Raw genomic sequence first — 22,404 nt, forward strand, 5'->3', positions numbered from 1 at the left:
ACATCTACTACCAATGAGAATAGCAAAATAAACGAACTCCTTAAATAATTTATTTAAAAATACTGCCATGGTCAAATCGATTGGAGAAAGAGAAGTCTGATAAGGTGGTATGTTGTGAAGCTAAAAGAATAGTGAGCACTGGAGTTCGTCATAAACAACAAATGATGATTTAAGCTTTAGAGCTTGAGAAGATAGCAGATGTAAACTGTCCCATAGCTACCTATAATAAGTACATTATACAAACACTGAAGCCACCTTTAAAAATAGTCTAAATAAGATATCTGCATTTCTGAAATACTCCTCCAACCTGGTGCAGTACGTTGAGTCAAAATCAATTTATGAGATGACGTTTTTGCCCAAAAAAATCAGACTGTTCCATTTTAAGAGAAATATCACACCTAGGTTGGTTCAACTCTTTCAACAGTGATTAAATATTTATAAAATATTATATACTGTATTCTTGAAAAAGAATAACTACAACTTCATAAAATGTGAAGTACTTTTAACCAATTTATTTCCTCCCCTATATAATTAAAAATGAATATTCTTCCCACTTAAAGCACTAACAAAAAGACCGTCTTCTCATCATTAGACTGTTGTTAGTAATAGATTCATCTCTTGCAGATTAAAATGATAACCTTGAGACAGACTGGCAGGGAAGCTTGAGAGGTCGCACAATCCTTCTCCCTTTGGATAAAGTCATACGCTTAAACCTGATAGAAATTGTTCTACCCTTTTTATTCTTCAAAATTAGTAATTTGAGTCTAAAAGCTAATTTTAGTATCTGGCATAAAGTCCATCAGATGCAATTTAGGTATAAAATAACAGAAGCCCAGCATTAGAAGGGACCTTAGAGATCATCTAGTCCAGTCTCTTCTATGATTTAAAATCTCTTCTTGTATGATTTTCATTCCTGGAAAGTGGTCTTTGAACAATATCTATAGTTGAGGAACTCAGCACACAGGAAGTCCATCCGATCTCTGACCAGGGCCTGACAATTGTCACCCTTCCCTGAGTGTGTGATGTCCAGGACTGAACATGGTATTCTAGATGCAGTCCATCCTGGGGAGGAGAGTCACTGTGGGCCTGGCAGAATTGAAGAACAGATTGCTTAGAGTATAACAACAAAGTAGGCTAAGCTCTCACATGTCTAAAATGTTTGGGAAATGAATATCCAGGCCAACTGGTAATGCATTAAATTTGTGACCTTGCGCAAGCTACTTTGATCCTTTATTTCTTCATTTTAAAAATGGAGGTTGTAAAACTAATTTTGAGAGTTTGTTGTGAAGATTGGAAATAATGTGCGTAAAGCAAGATACCTCGCCCAAATAGGTGACTAATGAATGGTAGCTGTTATTATTTTTACCTGAGCTTCAGGAATTGCCAATCTTTAAAGTAGAGGAATATAAAAAAATATACCAAGAGGTAATAATATACTTATAACCATTCTATTATTCTTTGCTGATGTTGAAGTGCTTCAGAGTGATCGTAAAACATCATTTATTACTTTTCTAAGTCTGTAGTTGTTGATAGTATTGGAGATTGAACTGAATCTATGCTGGCCTTAAGCCATACTGTAAAGGTTTTCTTTTCAAATAAAAATCTGATATCTGCCTTTTTAGTTGTCACTTGTTTTTCATATAAAGCAGGATGTTTAAAAAGTCAGCTGTTTCAGCTTGTGAATCTTACAGATTCAGATATGCATGAATTTCTTACAGTTGCATGAATCTTGGTATTCATGCCATAAATCATTGCCTATTCAAAATTATAGAGTTGTAACTTAAGGCCAAAAGGAAGAATCTTAAAACATACTGCAGTGCCAATATGATTAAGTGTTCACAGAAAGTAGGTCAATGCCAATAGTATTACTTACTTTACTCTCTAGCAGTAAACTGTGTGAATTTTACTTACATTCAGTCTCATTGATGGATTCAGTGCATTTCTGTAGCTTAGTAAAATTGAGTGAGAGGGTATCTGTGGTATTCTTTTAACAAGGTGTTAGTTTTAAGGGCATTTGGCCTGTTCTAGTTATTTAGCCCTTTCTGTGTTATATTTGTATCACTACTACTCAGCTTATGTTTATAGTCATTTTAAAAGTACCTTACCGGGCTTCCCTGGTGGCGCAGTGGTTAAGAATCCGCCTGCCAATGCAGGGGACACGGGTTCGATCCCTGGTCCGGGAAGATCCCACATGCTGCGGAGCAACTAAGCCCGTGCGCCACAACTACTGCGCCTGCGCTCTAGAGCCCGTGAGCCGCAACTACTGAAGCCCGCGTGCCTAGAGCCCGTGCTCCACAACAAGAGAAGCCACCACAATGAGAAGCCCGCGCACCGCAAGGAAGAGGAGCCCCCGCTCACCACAACTAGAGAAAGCCCGTGTGCAGCAACGAAGACCCAACTCAGCCAAAAATAAAATAAATAAAATAAATAAATTTTAAAAAACCAAAAAAACAAAAACTACCTTACCAGTGATCTGTTAACAGTTTATATTTTTCTGCAGTTTATCTAGAATTGAAAATGTGTGATGTTAAGTAACTTTGTGGTAACTTTTAGTTTAACTCTTATTTTTTCAGCATTTACTACTATTTGTATATGTCATTCAATCTTTTCTTTAAATGTACAAGCTTAAGTGTTTGTTTTTCTTTTCTTTTGTCTTGCAGTAATTATTTAATTAGGGAAAGTACTTAATAACCATGCTGAATTCTCTTTCTTGCATTTTGTTTCTAAAAGCATGCATTCCAAAGGAGAATCAGGTGGTAAAGCCTTGCAATCACCTGCAAAATCTTAGCAAAAGTCAATGTTTGGGATACAAGTGCTGTTATTCGTCATCTAGGACCAGTGACTTCAACTGTTTTGCCCCGCTAAAAGACAGTAAGTTAATCCTTTTACATTTATTATATTCCTGTTTTTAAAAATTGAATAAACAGGTCACAATGGCATAAGTTTAAATTTGGGTCTCTCAGCTTAACGTTGAAAGGAGGCTCCCAGCCCTAGAGCAATACCATCTGTAGAAAGTCCTGAGGTGGTCAGGCCTCTATTCATGAGCCGTTTCTGCTTAGTCCTTAGGTGTGACTATGGCAGTTTGAAATTAGTTTCAACTTTTCTTTTGCTTTAGTCACTATCTTGTCCCATAGATTCCAGGCTTTATGAGATGTAACCCTCAATGCCTGGGAGAAGATACCAGTCAGGCATGCCTTAGCTTACTTTCTCTTCCCATCTTTTCTCCCTGAGTAGAATTCTTCTCATTTATCTTTTCTTCAGCATCTCAGTATGTAACAGTAACTTGAATGTTTCCTGTTAAGTCTGTTTGTCAGTTTCTCTCTTTGTTCTTTTGTTTTTGAATTAGGTTCTTCTCTTAAGATTTTTTTTTCTTTACAATGTTTTGAACACTAGACCATCTGTTTTTGCTCCTTTATTTGGATAGTGGGGACATATTACCAGTTGGTCCCTTTATGGACATATTTGATATGATTAACTACCAACAAATGGTACAAAAAAGATGCATGCAAAACAGTGTCTTAGGTTAATATAGTCCCTATTCAATTTACAGGTCTTTGTTGAATATCTAGTATTAATAATGGAAACTGAAACCTGATCATGAACATAGTATTACAATTTTAACACTGTCACATGGTGTTTATAATTCATTCATCAGTTTAGTCTTTATATTATGTGTGAAGAGACATTTGGTTCTTGTAGAGGGAAAAATTGAACCGTGACTTACAATTCCCCAATCATATTAGAATGCATTTCCAAATGAATATAAGAATAAAATATACTTATTCACCTGCAGATTCTTGATTTCTCATTTAATATAATGTTTTATAGTTTAGAAGTAAACATTTAAGAAACCATTCCTTTGTCAAGTTAAGTATTCATAGATGAATTCACTTCCTGAGTATTCTAGGATATATAACATATGGCCAAGGAAAAAACATGCTTGGGTCATAGGAAGAAATATATATAGTCTGAATCGTAGTAATCTGTTAACAAAAACAGTAGGATCATCTGGTTAAGGCTTCCATTGGGGGGAACATACTTAAAGTGTAACCTTTAGTTGTATTTCAAGAACATTTCATGAACTCCTGCTACTTATAGAGTACCAGTGATATTTACCTGTCATATAAGAATACCGCCTTATTTTACTTTATTAACTGATCGTTTTTTTATAAAGACTATGAAAGAGCTCAGATTTGCTTCTCTTGCTTAAGTCATAAAAATAACAGGATATAATTAAACCACCAGAGCCTACGCAGATGTTCCGGATGTTTGGGCTTGGTGTGATCAGCATGATCATCCTGGGATGTCTGCCCATTTATTGCTGCTTGTTTTGCCGGAGGAGGTAGGCAAACATAAACTTTTATTTGCTGATTGCTGAGTATACTTGAATATTTTTGTGTAGACACATTTATTCATAGCTCCAAAAGCACAGGGATTATGTTTGGGTCCCTTTTGTTTAAAAGAAGGTAGCTTGGGAAAAACCTAAAAGTTGAGTTACCAAATATTTCTTCAATGCATGTTATTTTATTTTTCCATAAATTTAAGACATCCTCTTGCATAGTCTGTACATTCCCTCATCAAACAAAATCCCAATGGGAAGGAAAAATAAATCAGTGAGCTGAGGATATGTGGAGTGGATGTGGTTATTAACTGCAAATCAGAAGGATTCCCAGGAGTGTTAGTTTCCATCTAGTAGATGGTCATCTACCATTGAGTCTTAAAGCCTTGATCTTCCTTCAAGCCAATTTGTATCAGATTTCTTATTAGCATCTTGTACAAAATCTCAGTGGGCTGTTGGCATGATGCTTGTAAGTTTTTCTAAATAGCTCCCCACCTACTGGGACAGAGTGGGTGTGGAGATAGAGAGCAGGGCCAGGGCTAGGGTGGGGTGAGTGAGGCACTCACTCTCAGGTTTGTGCAAGTGCAGGGTCGGCACTAGCACAACCCTGAGAGCAAGTTCCTCCTTAAACATTTTGGTAAAGAAAAGGTGCCTGTTGAAGATTAAGCATCTTTGATGTTTTTATTCGAGTTAATAAGAAGGTGATATTTGAGTTACCAAGAAATTATTTAGATTTCACTGGAAGATTTAGACTGTACATGTTACCTTATTTTCCATAAAGATCATTAAGTCTTTTTTTTTTCTTTTTTGTACCTTTTCTTTGAGTCTGATGAATTTGTCATACTCATCATTGTAGTTTCAGTTCATAGCAGAATGCCTCACATATAGTGGATGCTTAATATATTTTTGTTGAATAAATGAATAGTTGAATGAATAAAGAAATACAGTGGATGGAGTTGGCTAGCCTGGAAGGCAGTCATATAGTGATTTAAACTTTCTCATTGCTTTCATCACTTTCTCAGACCATTTTGAAGACACTATTGGGTCACAGCCTTTCAACTTTTCCAGTTTGCATGACTGTCAATTCTTTTCTCAGTTTTCACTTAGTTTCCTATAATGAGTGAGTTATCTCTATTCCTAGGCTTCTTTCTTTTCTTTCTTTTCACAGGTGAATGGGAATAGGAGTGGAATTTTTGACCCTTCTGTCTTCCCTCCAAAGCTTGATTTCATATAAAAATAACCCATGAATAAAAAAGAAATATTATTTGCTAGAAATAGGTAGCTTAGGATTATGCCATGCAATTTAGAGTGTCTGTTATAATAGGCCTGGTGTAATAATTTCGTTATGGTCCCTCTATTATGCCTCTGCCAAGGAGTTTTATGGGGATGCTAAGGTACACTGGAGTTTTCTCTAAAATGAGTTCCAGAGGATTATCCTTTGATAAGAACATACTTTCTTCTTTTTACATAATACAAACTGCTTGAGAGACTTGAACAATGTGAATGGTATATATATAGAATGCCATAAATTTTGGTTTACTATGGTTTATTTATTTATTTACTTACTTACATACTTTACTATTTTGTGTAAGAGTGGTATGTACCTTCAGTCATCCTGAGCTGTTTGTTGCAACCTCAGAGCAGGTGTCAGTTTCAGCTTGCTGCTTAGCTGAATTTCCAGGAACAGTGGATGGTTGAGGGTGGATGGGGCACCGTCAGCTTTTCCTGGTAAGCTGATTTTAGAAGCAAGGAGAATAATTGTGTTAGAACAAAGATCCTATCCTTGATACCAAACAAGGAGTTTAAATGGAGGCCAAAGCCTGCTAAACCCTCCTTTTTGGGGGCAAGGTATCTCTTTAGAGCTATCCCCTTAACTCACTTTCTGTTCTCCATCTCAAAGAATAAAGAGCTAGATAAACTATTACAGTAGTAAATTACAGTAGGTAAAATAAATGATCCCATAAAAGGGAAATAGATGCAGCAGTAAAATCAATGTGTAGTGGTTTAGAAAAAGAAAAGAAAGAAACCAAACACAGTTGTTTGTCTGAATCAGAGGGGCCCACAGCGAAATGCATATCTATAGTAACATGATCTGGGCCTCGTTGTTGGAAGAACCTTTGAGGCATTGGAAGATACTCTTTTTTAAAAAAAAAAATTATTTATTTATTTATTATTTATTATTTATTTTTGGCTGCGTTGGGTCTTCGTTGCTGCGCACGGGCTTTCTCTCGTTGCAGTGAGCAGGGGCTACTCTGTCGCAGTGCACAAGCTTCTCACTGCAGTGGTTCTCTTGTTGCGCGGAGCGCGGACTCTAGGTGTGCAGGCTTCAGTAGTTGCGGCACGCGGGCTCAGTAGTTGTGGTGCACGGGCTTAGTTGCTCCGCGGCATGTGGGATCTTCCCGGACCAGGGATCGAACCCGTGTCCCCTGCATTGGCAGGTGGATTCTTAACCACTGCGCCACCAGGGAAGTCCCTGGAAGATACTCTTAAGCTCCTCTTGCTGGATCCTTTCCTATACATTAAATATACATTCCTTCAGGAAAAAGCTGTTGTAGCTCTTCTATTTTGGCCTTCAGTCATAAGCCAAACAAATGATGTTTTGACATTCCTCAACTCCTATAGTTTGGACAGTGCCTTTTATTTACAGGTAACCTAAGGAGCTAACAACTGGCAAGAGTTGGAGGGATGATAAATGAGAAATAATATGAGTAGAGGGGAGGAATGAAAGCAGTTTACCTAAAGAGGATAATCACTTTCCAGAGACAAATGCATTTTATTCTTTAATGCCTGATTTACACTTTCTACAGTTGACCATATTCAGTCACTGTTTGCTTGCGCTAGGTATTGTGGAGGATGCAGAAATGTCTAAGAGATAGGCTCTTTTTAGGAGTTTTAAGGAGCTTGAATCTACCTTAAAATAAATCCCAAGCATGATATATTAAGAACAATATAAGATGGAATATAATTAAGGACTAAAATGAGTGGTGGCAGTAACTTATAAAAGTTCTGAGGCACTGGGGATAAGGCTGAGTGGGAGAGGACAGAGTGGGCTCCGTGGTGGAAGTGCTGTTTGAGCTGAGTTTTTGCAGGTAGGACAAGATTGGGGTTAGGTGGGGATGGGGCCCTCGCACAGAATTCGTTACATCCAGATGGAGTCTCCTTACTACAGATCCCTCAAATGCTTATCATTTCTAAGCAGGAGTGGCTGAACTTTGCCCCTTTAATAATCTGTAACTGAATCTGTAGTTTACTTCTACTTGACTTGAATTCAAGTGTGGTATGAACCAGGTAAACAGAAAACTCAAGCCAGCTTGAACTGGTTCACATATACAAAAGGGAGCAGAGAGCATTAGTGAAAAGCTTTCTAAGAATTTGCTACTAATAGCCTTATTAAACTTGCATATAAGATGCATTTTGAAATTCATTATGTCCTCAAGGTTATGTAAGATCTATTTTTATTCTCATTAATAGGGATCAGAAGCCTCATTAGGTTTAAGTGTCACTGGTAGGCTTAAGACTTACATAGAGATGAAGGAACAAACAGGTGGATTGGGACAAAAGGAAGCAGGGGAGGAGGCTCTAGGGCGAGAGAGGAGAAGGGGGGTGACTGAATTTTTCCTGTTACAGTAATACAGTGCCAATAACAGTAGTTTCAAGTGCAAAATTCAGCTTCTAATCTTTATCTGTTTTTATATAAAGTTTAATCTGTATGTATATGCCAGTTAAACATCTGTGTATTATATAGTGATATGATACTTGAGTGTGTACATAGCTTTAGTAAGGTGGAAGATTCAAACATTGTAATACCATGCCTAGTAAAATCAGATGAAGTGTATTTTCAATGTTCTTTTTCTTCCTGTCATATTGAATTTGTAAGTTCGAATTAAGAAAAATTCAGAACTCAGTCTGAAAATGACAAGACTACGTTTTCTTTCAACTAATAAAAAAGCCATGTTTTTTTAAGATTGTAGATCATCTGATACACAGATGATGTAAATAGCACATCCCCCATACACTTTCAATGTTGCTGCTTGCCAGATGGCTGTTACTGAAAATTTCTACATTTAGACAAATCCTGCTGAGTGATTCTCTGTATTATAATGTGGTTTTCATTATGTAGATAATCTTAATACCACTTACTCTCATAGAATGGGAGGTAAAGAATTGGGAATAAATGTGTCAAAAATTGCCTAAAAATCATCACCCATTGAATTTTAAAAATAGGCATTTCCATTTTCAAATCCCTATGTTTGTGTGTCTCATTATACTGTACAATATAATTAGTAATGTTATTTTGAAAAGGATTATGCAGTAATTAGCCAACTGCTGAAAGGTTTGAAGTTCCTAGGATTATATACATATGAATTCAAAGAAAGGAAATAAAGTCTATAAATTTTGAAAGTATGGCTGGGCTGTAAGAACTTTGACAAAATATGATCAGATGAGAATGTGAGCAAACTGGAACCCTTCTCTAACATGAGTCACTATAGATTTGAAATTCACATAAAGCCAGTTCTTCTTGGACCCTGTTCAAGGTAATTTAGTTATTGAAATAATAAGAGAACCTCATTATATGCGGATTATATGTCTGAGGTATTCCTATTGCAGGGACTCCAAGGGCAGCATTTTAGAGAATTCTGGGATATTAGGTACTATTAAAAAGAAGAGTTTGTTGCCAAGTAACTAATAACCTCATTGCAAAATGCAGTGGCCTTTTCTCAGTTTCCATCCAACTTGACCTTTTTGTCACAAGTACACTGTTGACTGCTCCCTTTTTGAAACTTTCCTTCCTTGGATTTCATTGTTCTCCTTACCATTCTGATCCATCTCAATTTGCTTCTCTTTGTTTTCCCAACTGTGGTTGTCTCCCAAAGCCTTATTCTCATCTATCAGAGAATATTACAAGTATGTAGTAGAAAGAATATTTTAAAAGATCTGTGTTCTACTTCTGCCTTCACTACCAGTTTTATAGTGAGCTTAACTTTTTTTGGTATTGATTTTCTCATAAAGTTAGAGTAGAGAATTGAGTTAGAAAATTTCTGAAGTCCTTTCTGAACATAATGTTCTGGGCTTCTCTGGATAAATGACTCTTAAACATACATCCTGAAATCCTCACCTCTATCTGTTTTATATTTCCAACTGCCTTCATGAATTAGGTGTTCTGTTAGTGCAGAATGCGCTTCCTGCAGCACTGCAAAACTGAACTTCTTTTTCTCCCAGATCATCTCCCCTTGACACCTGTTCATTTCTGTCAGTGATTTCTTTAGTCTCCCAGGCTAGAAACCTTGGAATCATCTGTGACTATTTACTTTCCTTTATCCTTAATATGTAATTCTATTCTTTTAGGCTCCCTGTCATTTTTTTGGTTTCCTTTGGGATGAGTCTGGGATTTACCTCTTCTCATATTTCATAGTCGCAGCTTAGTCCAGGCCTTTTATGTTGTCAACTGCTGTCCTAAGTAAGTGGTTTCAAGAGAGGAGCAAAAGGGGAGCAAAATATATTAGTCTTCCAGGGCTGCCATAACAAAATACCACAGTCCAGTTGGCTTAAACAATAAACATTTATTTTCTCACAGTTCTGCTGGCTAGAAGTCTATGATCAAGATGCCAGCTGATTTGGTTTCTGGTAAGGGCTCTCCTCCTGGCTTGCAGATGGCCACCTTCTCTGTGTGTGCTCACATGGCCTTTCCGTGATGCCTGTGAGAGGGGGTAGAGAGAGAAAGAGCAAGCTCTCTGGTTTTTACTAAAAAGAATTTTAAAATTAGTTTTTATAATGACATTAATTTTACTGATCAAGGCCCCACCCTTATGACCTCATTTAACCTTAATTACTCCCTAGAGGTACCACCTTCAATGCAACCATACTGGGAGCTAGGGCTTCAAGACGAATTTTAGGGACACAAACATTCAGTCCATAACACAAGACTAGCTAGCATCCAAATGCAAAGGCAGAATTGGGAACTGAGGAGAGCATTGAGATGATATGTCCAATACAAAGAATTTATACAAGAGACACAATAACTGGGATGGGGCTGCAGGTGGCTTTTGGAAGATGGCTAGGCTTTAGGTCCTGGAGAAGTTTCCTGGCACTTCAATAGGAGTGTGTGGCTGTGCTGTTAGGAAGGAGGGGGAGTGAGTAAGGATGCTTGCCAAGCTAATTTGGACATATACGTGGACCCCTAGTCTACTCTCCTTCTAATCCATCCTGTTATATCCTGCCAGGCGTACCTTCCTAAAATAGCATTATTTCATTTCATTATATCATTCAAGAACTTCTAGTGCATTCAAGAATATCTGGATTCCAGGCCTTCTGTTAGGTGCTGTGAAGGGCAAAGTGGTGAATCAGATCATGCTCTGTGCTTTCAAGGGACACATAGTCTAATAAAGGGTACATACAAGTATCCAAGATAGAAAGTCACACTCAAAAGGTACAGATAAAAACAATGAGCATGTTTGACCTTTTCCAGTTTATGTGAAGTTTTCACATACATTGTCTTGTGTGACCTTCAAGACAGAGAGGTGCAGGGAGGTTTGGCTTCTTGCTCAAGATTACGTAGTGATAGAGCAAGGATTCCAATCTGTCTTCCGACTTCTCGCTCTTTTTACTATAGGAAATAGGAATAAAATTAGATAAAAACATCAGCATCTTGTTGCTTCAAGTCCACTCAAAGGGCTGTGGCTTTCATCTATATTGGACTCATTCTGTAACTCCAGTAATATTTCTTATAATACTCCATGTATCTTTTGCTCCAGCCAGGGAACTCTCTTTACTTTTCTTGGCATACCCCAGGCTTTAGTCTTGCCTCTGTTCTTTTGCCCATGTTCTTCCTAGATCTTAGGATTGTTCTTCTTCATCCTCTTCACTTGTTTGAATTCTTTCTTACCTTCAAATTGCAGCTGCCCCAACTCTTCCATGAAGTGTCCTGCAACTGCTCCAGATTCCAGTGTTTTGTCTTGTCTTAAAACCTCTTTCTGTGCTGGTATTCTTATCCACATAATCTAACATGTAATTATCCTTTGTTTCCTGTTGTTTGTTTTCTTTTTCTAGCTGAATTGTAACCTCTGTGAGGACACTGGGGCCAAGCTTCATACTTCTTTGAGTCTAGAACTGGGGATACCCAAATGGGGTTTCTGCACAGGTATCATCATCATCCCTTTGGAACATGTAAGAAACGCATGTTCTCAGGCCCCGCCCCAGACCTACTGAATCAGAAACTCTGGGTTTAAAGTCCAGCAATTTGTGTTTTAACAAGCCCAACAAGTGATTCTCATGTACACTCCGGTTTGAGAACCACTGATCTCTAGACCATGTGGTAAGCAAATCAGTAAATAATTATTGGAATAATCTAGTTAGTCATTTCTGTGGATTTGATGACTATTTTGTGATATTGCAAATGATAAGTTAAGCTTATAAGCTTTCCTAGCTATAAAAGTGATGTTATGTTCTTTAACTATCTTAAATAATTTATATTTATATTAATGAATTATAGTTTATTAAGAAACATGGAAAAATCAACCCACTAGATCAGTGTTTCTCAAACTGTGGACTGTAGATGGCTTCTATGGAAGTAACCTTAGGAATATTTAATAATACACATTGCTGGGCTTTACCCAAGAGATTCCGATTTTGTAAGTCTGAGGTTTGGTCCTGAAATTTATATTTTTAAAGCACCCGAAATGAATCTGGTACACAGCCCATTTGGAATTGCACTAGATTCTCCAGTTCAACCGTTTATTCATTCATTCTTTCTGCATATCTTTATTGAGCTCCTACTTGGTTTAGGCACTTGCTAGGTGTTGTGTTCTCCATCTGATCATCTTCCTGGATAGCCTCGCTGTCCATGTTATGAGCCATCTAAGCCCATAGCCTTAGACTTCCCTGATGTACTCAATTCTGAGGACTCTTGCCTGCACTCTGCATTGGCCACCCATTTTTGTGCCCATATCCTGAACCTTGTCATTCATCAAAAATTGAACCTATGAGTCTCTGAAATCTTAAACTTCAAAATCCTACTCTTTGACCATGGAGCAGGGGAGTGCCTTGTTTTCTAGGTTTTTCCTTTCTTTACTTTTGCTACCTCTGTTTTCATTGAGACCTTCAGACTCTTTAACACTCTCTTTTCCCCTGGTCTTCTACCTTTTTGACATCATCTGATTTCTTTATATACCCTGGATCCTATTGCCTGTTACATTAATACAGTCTTTCCAGCTCCTTTGCTTCATTGAAATTGAATCCACACCACTTCTCTGCTTCTACATCTAGGCTTCTGGGAATTCCTAGAGGAAAAAAAAAAAGCCTCACAACTGTATAGATATGTATCACTAGAAATTCCCAGTGGGCCTACTTAGTGTTTCCAGCCACACTCTTCTACTTGATGCTTACAAACAACTTGCTGCCTTGCGACTCTGAGCTTTTCACACAGTGTACCTACCCACTGATAGAAATGCTCTCATATATCTCCCCATCTCCACTCTTCTTTATATGGCTCACTCCACCCAGAATGCAGGCCTCATATTAGATGTCACCTCCTCTAGGAAGCTTACCCCAAACCTACTGCCCAGATCGGGTCAGGCTTCTTCCTGTTTGTCTTCTACCAACCTCTGCTTACCTCTACTTGGATTATCTCAATGTGACATAATTATCAGCCTATGTATCTGCCTTCCCTTCTAAGTTTTAAGCTCCTTTGAGGGCAGGTCCCATGTCTTACTCATCTTTATGTCTCACTATTTAGAATAGCGTTAATTTCATAAATGAGCAGATGTGTCAGTGAGTGAATGAGTATTGGATAAGCTGATCTGTATATTTCAAGTGTGAGTATGCTGGTGACAATATATGACATTTTATATGAAAAGAAGAAAATCACCTCTAGGACACTGAACAAATAATCTCACCCTTACTTTCCCCCTTGAGCATTCTCATTAGATATTGGGTAGAAAATGTAACTTTGGATCTCAGTAATGTTAGAAGGTTGAACCTAATATTAAGTCCTCTGCAACCTAAACCAGTGCAGTGAGTTTTAAAATAATAAGGCTGTGTTGCATTTTTCTTTGTTAATTAAGGGGAAATGTACATTAAATTTAAAATAAAACCTGTGGGTAAAGAAAACATAGTCATTTTAATTATGTGAAGTAAGATATATTGAAGTCACAGCATTGGAAAAAAGTATAAGTCCCTAATTTCTTATCTAAAATTCTGAAATTCAAGAAGTTCTGCAAACCTAAAACTTTTTTCCTAACTCATTTGGCAGCAAAACCTGATCTGACCTGACCTGAGACACTTTCTAGTCATTATTTAATGCTTAGAGTGAATATTCATATATTTTGTTGTAGAAATATTACTGTTTGATCATGAGATGCTGCCCCAGACCCCATGAGAGTGTCATGTAATATGCAGTATATCATGTCATATTATCTTTCTAAAATCCAAAATATTCTGCATTCTGAAACACATGTAGCCCCAGGGGACTGAGAACTATGCAGTTGTTTCAGGTTTTTTTTGTTTTTGTTTTTGAGACTGCAGTTAACAGCACTGCAATGTAAATAGACCATAGGTAAATCATATAAATGTATTTTTGGCCTTCACCCACTGTTTCATTTATGCCTGGAGACTTTTTATGATCAATTGAGAAAAAGGTGTTTATTTGCTCTATATCTGCCTTAGCTAATGGAGCTCAGTGACAACCCAGTAATGTAGTTTTAGGGGAGAAAAGTGAGTATTACCTTCAGAGTCATCATGTCAAAGTCAGGATTTTCTATCTTTGGGCCCCACATGCACAGAACCCGCTGCTCTGTATAGCTAAGTAGCACTGTCAGGGCCAGGTATCCTCTTCTGTACGCTATCTAGCATTGAGCTGAGGATAGGAATATGTATCTGTCATTACCTCTTCATAATCTTATATGCAAATCTTTCTCTCTTTCTTTCTCTTTTGGATTTCCATCCTTACCTCTGCTTTGGGCATTCCTGTTTCTTTTCCTTGGATTGTTTTTAGGTATTTAGAAAGTGAAAGCTCTGTAAACATAAATATCAACTAACATTTCCTGAGTCCTCACTGGGTTACCAGGCTCTGTGGGATATATGAAGTTACAAGGTAAAGCTCTAGCCTGAAGTTATTTCCAAGCTCTGAGGGGAAAAATAAGACAACGATAGACAAAATAGACTACAATAGCGTAGTGGGTAAGAGATTGTGCTTTAGATTTAAGCAGGTCTGGATTTGAATCCTGCCTCCAGTACTGAGTAGTCTGGTGACCTTGGGCAAATTACCTTCCTTCTCAGTGCCTCAATTTCCCTGTATGAAAAATGGAAATGATAGAAATAGTACCTGCCTCATTAACTAAATAAGATCATGCACATGAAGTACTTATACACAGGCCTTGGCATGCAGGAATTCTATCATACCTGCCGTTATTAGTCATTATTTGCTAATGCTGCAGTGTTGTCTAATAGAAAACATCTGTACTTGAGTCAGACAGACATAGGTTCAAATACTAGTAACACCTCCATTTACTAGCGATGTATGACCTTGGATGAGTTATCTTACCTCTTTAAGCCCCAGTTTAATCATTTGCACCTTATAGGGCTGTCGTGAGGATTAAATAAGATAAACTATGTAAAGCACCTGGCCAAGTTCTTGGCCTGTGAGAGGCTCTCAAGTACCCACCTCCATCCACTGTCCACACAAATGCAAGGAAGAACAGGATTGAATACCCAATGATAGCAATAATGAGTGTGAGTGCGAAATTGTAAAACTGTAGATGATCATGTAATGTGAACTATTACTATTTAGTTTTGAAGTTCATAAGAGAGAGGGATCCCTATAGGCTAAGAGTGAAAGAGAAGGCTATCTAGACAAATAACATATAAGCTGGATCTTGAAGGGTGGGTAACATTGATGTCAGCAGAGGGAAGTAGGACGGCATTCCTGTTGCAGAGGATCCAATGATCAAAATAATGCTATATAGAATAATAATTATGGTTACAATGATAAATGTGATTGAGCCAAGTGTAATACTTTCTATCAGAGTTATTAAATCTGGAATTAAACAATTAGGTGGGAATGTGTAAAGAGTTATGTGAGCAAATAGCCTTTTCCTTATAACCCACCATTGTTATTGTTCTGTCACTGTTGAGAAGTAAGGTTTCACTTTGAACTTTTAATATTGCAGCACATGGGCCAATCCTTTACGAAGGAAAGTCAACATAATTTTAAAGGGTTTGAAGAACCGAAGAAGGAAACTAAAGAGGAATGCTGAAACGTTAGGGAAAGCAACGGATGAGGAAGGATTAGGTGATGAAAAGGAGCAGGAGACCAAAGGTAATGACAATAGGATATAAAGTTGAAGTATTTAATATTTGATTCTTGTTATCATCATCTTGGTTCAATTGATGCCTATTTTTTTTATCCCACAAATGTTTGGACCACAGGAGTATCAGCTTCTGAAACAAATATTATCACTAGGAATACTTGGATGGGAGGAAGGTGGACAAGAAATGTGCTAGGTTGTTTGGGTGCCGTATTATTTGGTATACATAGTTCAGCCCTTCAGGGAAACAAAGAAATGGAATCTGCCTGCCCTGACTCTGAAGCTCCATGATAGACACCCTTGCTAAATAATAATGACCATGGTCCTCCATGTGTGTTGACCACATGGCATATCCGGGGGAAGGAGCATAGCCTCAGGAGTCTGACAAACCTGAGATCAAATCCTGGATCCTAGGTGTAGTTTCAGCTACCTGCTCCCCAAACGTACACAATCCAGTATTAGAAGAGGTTCAGAGAGGGGATCCCAGAATCACACACCAGGGGACTACCTGGGCCTCATTTCACTTGCACAGACTTACAGATCCCCTAGCCTTGGCCTGGGTCTCCTCCTCCCAAAGTAATTACCAAGGGCCCAGTAAGAATAAAATGGTTTGTGAGAAAAGAAGTCTACTTCAAGGAATAGGGTACTAGATTGGGAGTCAGGAGACTCAGGCCATTAAGTAGTGGCATTTCCATGGGCAAGTAACTTAGCCTTGATACCATCAGCTGAGAGTGTGTGTGTGTGTGTGTGTGTGTGTGTAGCTTAAGCATATGTGAAAATGCTTTGAAAATTGCAGTACATTACTCAAATTTAAGGTGTTGATTTCTAGTCTCAGTTATGGAGAAGGAGAGGAGTGGAATAACAGACCATTAAACCGAGCGTCAGGAGACTCTGGCTTTAGTCCCAGTTCTCCTGTTATTTACGGTGGGAGTTTGGGCAAGTCCCTTAACTTTCCTGGGCTCAGTTCATGAAGCTGCAAAATGGAGATTTGGACTAGAGGAATAGGAAAAGTGACTTATCTCAGAGGAAACAAAAGAAAATCCTTATACAAGGTATTATATATGTGTATGTAATTGACATATTATTTATATAAGGTAATACATAAGTATATATAATAATAATACATGTATATTATTACACATACCTATGTATTACTTTGTATAACTTTAATGCAGTACACGCATGCACATATATTGGGGATTGGCCAAAAAGTGCCTTCGGTTTTTAAGTAAAAGACACATTTTTCATTTTCACCAAGAACTTTATTGAACAACGTATTCACCCTTTTGTTCCACTACCTTCTGCCATTTTTCAGGCAACTTCATAATTCCATCTTCCCAAAGCTTTTTATCTTTTTGAGCAAAGAAAAGTTATTTTTATTTTAAGGAAAAAAAGTTTCCACTAAGAAATAATAAACCAGTAAGTTTATGGAAAAGTTAACATAACAGTAGCACCCTGTCCCTACCCTGGTGACAACTTCAGGTTTGTTACACAGCTTAAAACATCCTGAACATGCTTCTTTTTTAACCTAAAACCTCTGAGTGATCTTCAGAAAAGGTCTCAGAATAGCTGCTTTTCTTGTTTTTTTTGGTAGGTATAGCTACGTGGACTTGTAAACTTATGCAGCTTTATCTATAATATGAGAGCATGAATCTGTGGACTACTTCCTAAAATTAGGACTCTTTCCTTCCGCCTTTTAAAACACATTCCAGCACTCCTAAAGAGCTGGGAGGATTAGCTCAGTGTACCCCTCTACGAGTATCTCCCCCACCAGTGTATTTTCAAGACTCCTCTTTTCTTGGACAGTTGTACCCCCCAACCCGCCCCGCCCAAGTATAACCTGACACTCAAAATTCTGCTACTCGGCTACTCTCATTCTGACAGTTGGAGTGTCACTGTAGCACTCTATTAGCTCCTGAAGCTCATAGGTCACTAGGTGCCTTTTACAGTCCTCCATAGAATTGAAATTTTTTCCATTAAGAGAATTTTGTAAAGACCGAAATGAATGGAAATCCAAAGGTGCAATGTCTGGTGAATATGGTGGATAAATCAGAACTTCCCAGCCAAGCTGTAACAGTTTTTGCCTCGTCATCAAAGAAACATGCGGTCTTGGCGTTATCCTGATGGAAGATTATGCGTTTTCTGTTGACTAATTCCAGACCCTTTTTGTCAAGTGCTGCTTTCAGTTGGTCTAATTGGGAGCAGTACTTGTTGGAATTAATCGTTTGGTTTTCCGGAAGGAGCTCATAATAGAGGACTCCCTTCCAATCCCACCATATACACAACATCACCTTCTTTGGATGAAGACCGGCCTTTGGTGTGGTTGGTGTTTGTTCATTTCACTTGCCCCACGATCTCTTCCGTTCCACATTATTGTGCAGTATCCACATTTCATCACCTGTCACAACTTGTTTTAAAAACTGGAACGTTTTTGTTATGTTTAAGTAGAGAATCACATGTGGAAATACGGTCAAGAAGGTTTTTTTCCGCTTAACTTATGTGGAACCCAAACATCAAAGCGATTCACATAACCAAGCTGGTACAAATGATTTTCAACACTTGATTTGGATATGTTGAGTATGTCGGCAATCTCCCACGTGGTATAATGTTGATTGTTCTCAATTAATGTCTCGATTTGATCGCCATCAACTTCAACTGGTCTACCCTACCGTGGAGCATCGTCCAGCGAGAAATCTCCAGCACGAAACTTCGCAGACCACTTTTGACACGTTCCATCAGTCACAGTACCTTCTCCATACACTCTACAAATCTTTTTTTTTTTTTTGCGTTTCAGTTGCTTTTTTACCTTTCTTGAAATAATAAAGCATAATATGCAGGAAATGTTGCTTTTTTTTCTTCCATCTTCAGTATTAAAATGGCTACACAAAAATTCATCAGTTTTGATAAGTTTTTTTAAAATGCATGCTGATATGACAGCTGTCACAATCTAACAAAATGGTTTCGAATGAAGTTAAACACAACTAAGCGCTACTAGAGCCATCTTATGGAAAAAAACGAACGAAACTTTTGGCCAACCCAATATATGCACACACATGCGTGTATGCACACATATGACATTATAACTAGACTAACGAAACTTGATTTCTGTGGGTCATTCTCTGAGGCATGGAAGTTAACTTTGTTATTCAGAAAATGTCATTGTAATGGTATTTGCTATAGTGTATTTTGTCTGTATGCCTCACTGTAATAAGATGATACACTGGCAAACTGAAAATAACTAAGTTGATCATAGCATTCAATATATAGAATTTGAGAACTTTGTCGCAGTCAGTTCCTTCTGTAACAAAGTGTGATGTGTGTATACTAGTTTTCAAGTTGTTTAACTCTACTTTACTTTTCTCCTGTAGCATTATTTTCCTATTGAGAAGGACACGTCTTTCAGAGCAGAAGAGACTGTCCTAGTCATCCAAACCTGATGGAGTGTTTTAGAAGGATAAAACTTAGTTCTTATTTTTGTTGTGTTTATTTCTAAATATAAAATAAAGATTAATTCAGTTTTTATGCATCAAACCAGAATCCGAATTCTTATTAAAAATAGCTTACAGGGGAGATTAACCAAGATGGCGGAGTAGAAGGACGTGCTCTCACTCCCTCTTGCGAGAACACCAGAATCACAACTAGCTGCTGGACAGTCATTGACAGGAAGACACTGGAACTCACCAAAAAAGATACCCCACATCCAAAGACAAAGGAGAAGCCACAGTGAGACAGTAGGAGGGGTGCAATCAGAGTAAAATCAAAGCCCATAACTGGTGGGTGGGTGACTCACAGACTGGCGAACACTTATACCACAGAAGTCCACCCACTGGAGTGAGGGTTCTGAGCCCCACGTCAGGCTTCCCAACCTGGGGGTCTGGCAACGGGAAGAGGAATTCATAGAGAATCAGACTTTGAAGCCAAGTGGGAATTGATTGCAGGACTTCGACAGGACTGTGGGAAACAGAGACCCCACTCTTGGAGGGTGCACACAAAATAGTGTGCGCATCGGGACCCAGGGGAAGGAGCAGTGACCCCGGGGGAGACTGAACCAGACCTACCTGCTAGTGTTAGAAGGTCTCCTGCAGAGGCGGGGGGGTGGCTCTGTTTCACCGTGGGGACAAGGACACTGGCAGCAGAAGTTCTGGGAAGTGCTCCTGGGCGTGAGCCCTCCCAGAGTCTGTCATTAGCCCCACCAAAGAGCCCAGGTAGGCTCCAGTGTTGGGTTGCCTCAGGCAAAACAACCAACAGGGAGGGAACCCAGCCCCACCCATCAACAGTCAAATGGATTAAAGTTTTACTGAGCTCTGACCACCACAGCAACAGTCAGCTCTACCCACCACCAGAGCCTCCCATCAAGTCTCTTAGTAGCCTCAACCACCAGAGGGCAGACAGCAGAAGAAAGAAAAACTACAATCCTGCAGCCTGTGGAACAAAAACCACATTCACAGAAAACATAGGCAAGATGAAAAGGCAGAGGGCTATATACTAGATGAAGGAACAAGATAAAACCCCAGAAAAACAACTAAATGAAGTGGAGATAGGCAACCTTCCAGAAAAAGAATTCAGAATAAGGATAGTGAAGATGATCCAGGACCTCAGAATAAGAATGGAGGCAAAGATCGAGAAGATGCAAGAAATGTTTAACAAAGACCTAGAAGAATTAAAGAACAAACAAACAGAGATGAACAATACAATAACTGAAATGAAAACTACACTAGAAGGAATCAATAGCAGAATAACTGAGGCAGAAGAACGGATAAGTGACCTGGAAGACAGAATGGTGGAATTCACTGCTGCGGAACAGACTAAAGAAAAAAGAATGAAAAGAAATGAAGACAGCCTAAGAGACCTCTGGGACAACATTAAACGCAACAACATTCACATTATAGGGGCCCCAGAAGGAGAAGAGAGAGAAAGGACCAGAGAAAATATTTGAAGAGATTATAGTCGAAAACTTCCCTAACATGGGAAAGGAAATAGCCACCCAAGTCCAGGAAGCGCAGAGAGTCCCATACAGGATAAACCCAAGGAGAAACAGGCCGAGACACAGAGTAATCAAATTGGCAAAAATTAAAGACAAAGAAAAATTATTGAAAGCAGCAAGGGAAAAACAGCAAATAACATACAAGGGAACTCCCGTAAGGTTAACAGCTGATTTCTCAGCAGAAACTCTACAAGCCAGAAGGGAGTGGCATGATATACTAAAAGTGATGAAAGGGAAGAACCTAAAACCAAGATTACTCTACCCAGCAAGGATCTCATTTAGATTTGATGGAGAAATCAAAAGCTTTACAGACAAGCAAAAGCTAAGAGAATTCAGCACCACCAAACCAGTTCTACAACAAATGCTAAAGGAACTTCTCTAAGTGGGGAACACAAGAGAAGAAAAGGACCTACAAAAACAAACCCAAAACAATTAAGAATATGGTCATAGGAACATACATATCGATAATTACCTTAAACGTGAATGGATTAAATGCTCCAACCAAAAGACACAGGCTTGCTGAATGGATACAAAAACAAGACCCATATATATGCTGTCTACAAGAGACCCACTTCAGACCTAGGGACACATACAGACTGAAAGTGAGGGGATGGAAAAAGATATTCCATGCAAATGGAAATCAAAAGAAAGCTGGAGTAGCTATACTCATATCAGATAAAATAGACTTTAAAATAAAGAATGTTACAAGAGACAAGGAAGGACACTACATAAGGATCAAGGGATCAATCCAAGAAGAAGATATAACAATTATAAATATATATGCACCCAACATAGGAGCACCTCAATACATAAGGCAACTGCTAACAGCTATAAAAGAGGAAATCGACAGTAACACAATAATAGTGGGGGACTTTAACACCTCACTTACACCAATGGACAGATCATCCAAAATGAAAATAAATAAGGAAACAGAAGCTTTAAATGACACAATAGACCAGATAGATTTGATTGATATTTATAGGACATTCCATCCAAAAACAGCAGATTACACTTTCTTCTCAAGTGCGCACAGAACATTCTCCAGGATAGATCACATCTTGGGTCACAAATCAAGCCTCAGTAAATTTAAGAAAACTGAAATCATATCAAGCATCTTTTCTGACCACAACGCTATGAGATTAGAAATGAATTACAGGGAAAAAAACGTGAAAAGCACAAACACATGGAGGCTAAACAATACGTTACTAAATAACCAAGAGATCACTGAAGAAATCAAAGAGGAAATCAAAAAATACCTAGAGACAAATGACAACGAAAACACGATGATCCAAAACCTATGGGATGCAGCAAAAGCAGTTCTAAGAGGGAAGTTTATAGCTATACAAGCCTACCTAAAGAAACAAGAAAAATCTCAAGTAAGCAATCTAACCTTACACCTAAAGGAACTAGAGAAAGAAGAACAAACAAAACCCAAAGTTAGCAGAAGGAAAGAAATCATAAAGATCAGAGCAGAAATAAATGAAATAGAAACAAAGAAAACAATAGCTAAGATCAATAAAACTAAAAGCTGGTTCCTTGAGAAGATAAACAAAATTGATAAGCCATTAGCCAGACTCATCAAGAAAAAGAGGGAGAGGACTCAAATCAATAAAATTAGAAATGAAAAAGGAGACGTTACAACAGACAGACACCGCAGAAATACAAAGCATCCTAAGAGACTACTACAAGCAACTCTATGCCAATAAAATGGACAACCTGGAAGAAGTGGACAAATTCTTAGAAAGGTATAACCTTCCAAGACTGAACCAGGAAGAAACAGA

At 38.3% G+C, this 22,404-nt stretch overlaps 1 protein-coding gene across 1 annotated transcript in view; it reads left to right on the top strand.

Annotated features, from left to right (window-relative positions):
- FMR1NB (FMR1 neighbor) overlaps positions 1 to 19,094 on the top strand; it is a 33,147-nt gene extending 14,053 nt beyond the window's left edge. Inside the window, 4 exon segments of the mRNA XM_059910487.1 lie at positions 2,731 to 2,871; positions 4,246 to 4,342; positions 15,502 to 15,650; positions 19,008 to 19,094. Of these exon segments, the coding sequence (XP_059766470.1) occupies positions 2,731 to 2,871; positions 4,246 to 4,342; positions 15,502 to 15,650; positions 19,008 to 19,024 (404 nt within the window). The 3' untranslated portion in view covers positions 19,025 to 19,094.
- Positions 19,095 to 22,404: the final 3,310 nt, after the last annotated feature.

Source organism: Balaenoptera ricei, chromosome X, assembly GCF_028023285.1.
Source record: "Balaenoptera ricei isolate mBalRic1 chromosome X, mBalRic1.hap2, whole genome shotgun sequence".
Lineage (NCBI taxonomy): Eukaryota > Metazoa > Chordata > Mammalia > Artiodactyla > Balaenopteridae > Balaenoptera > Balaenoptera ricei.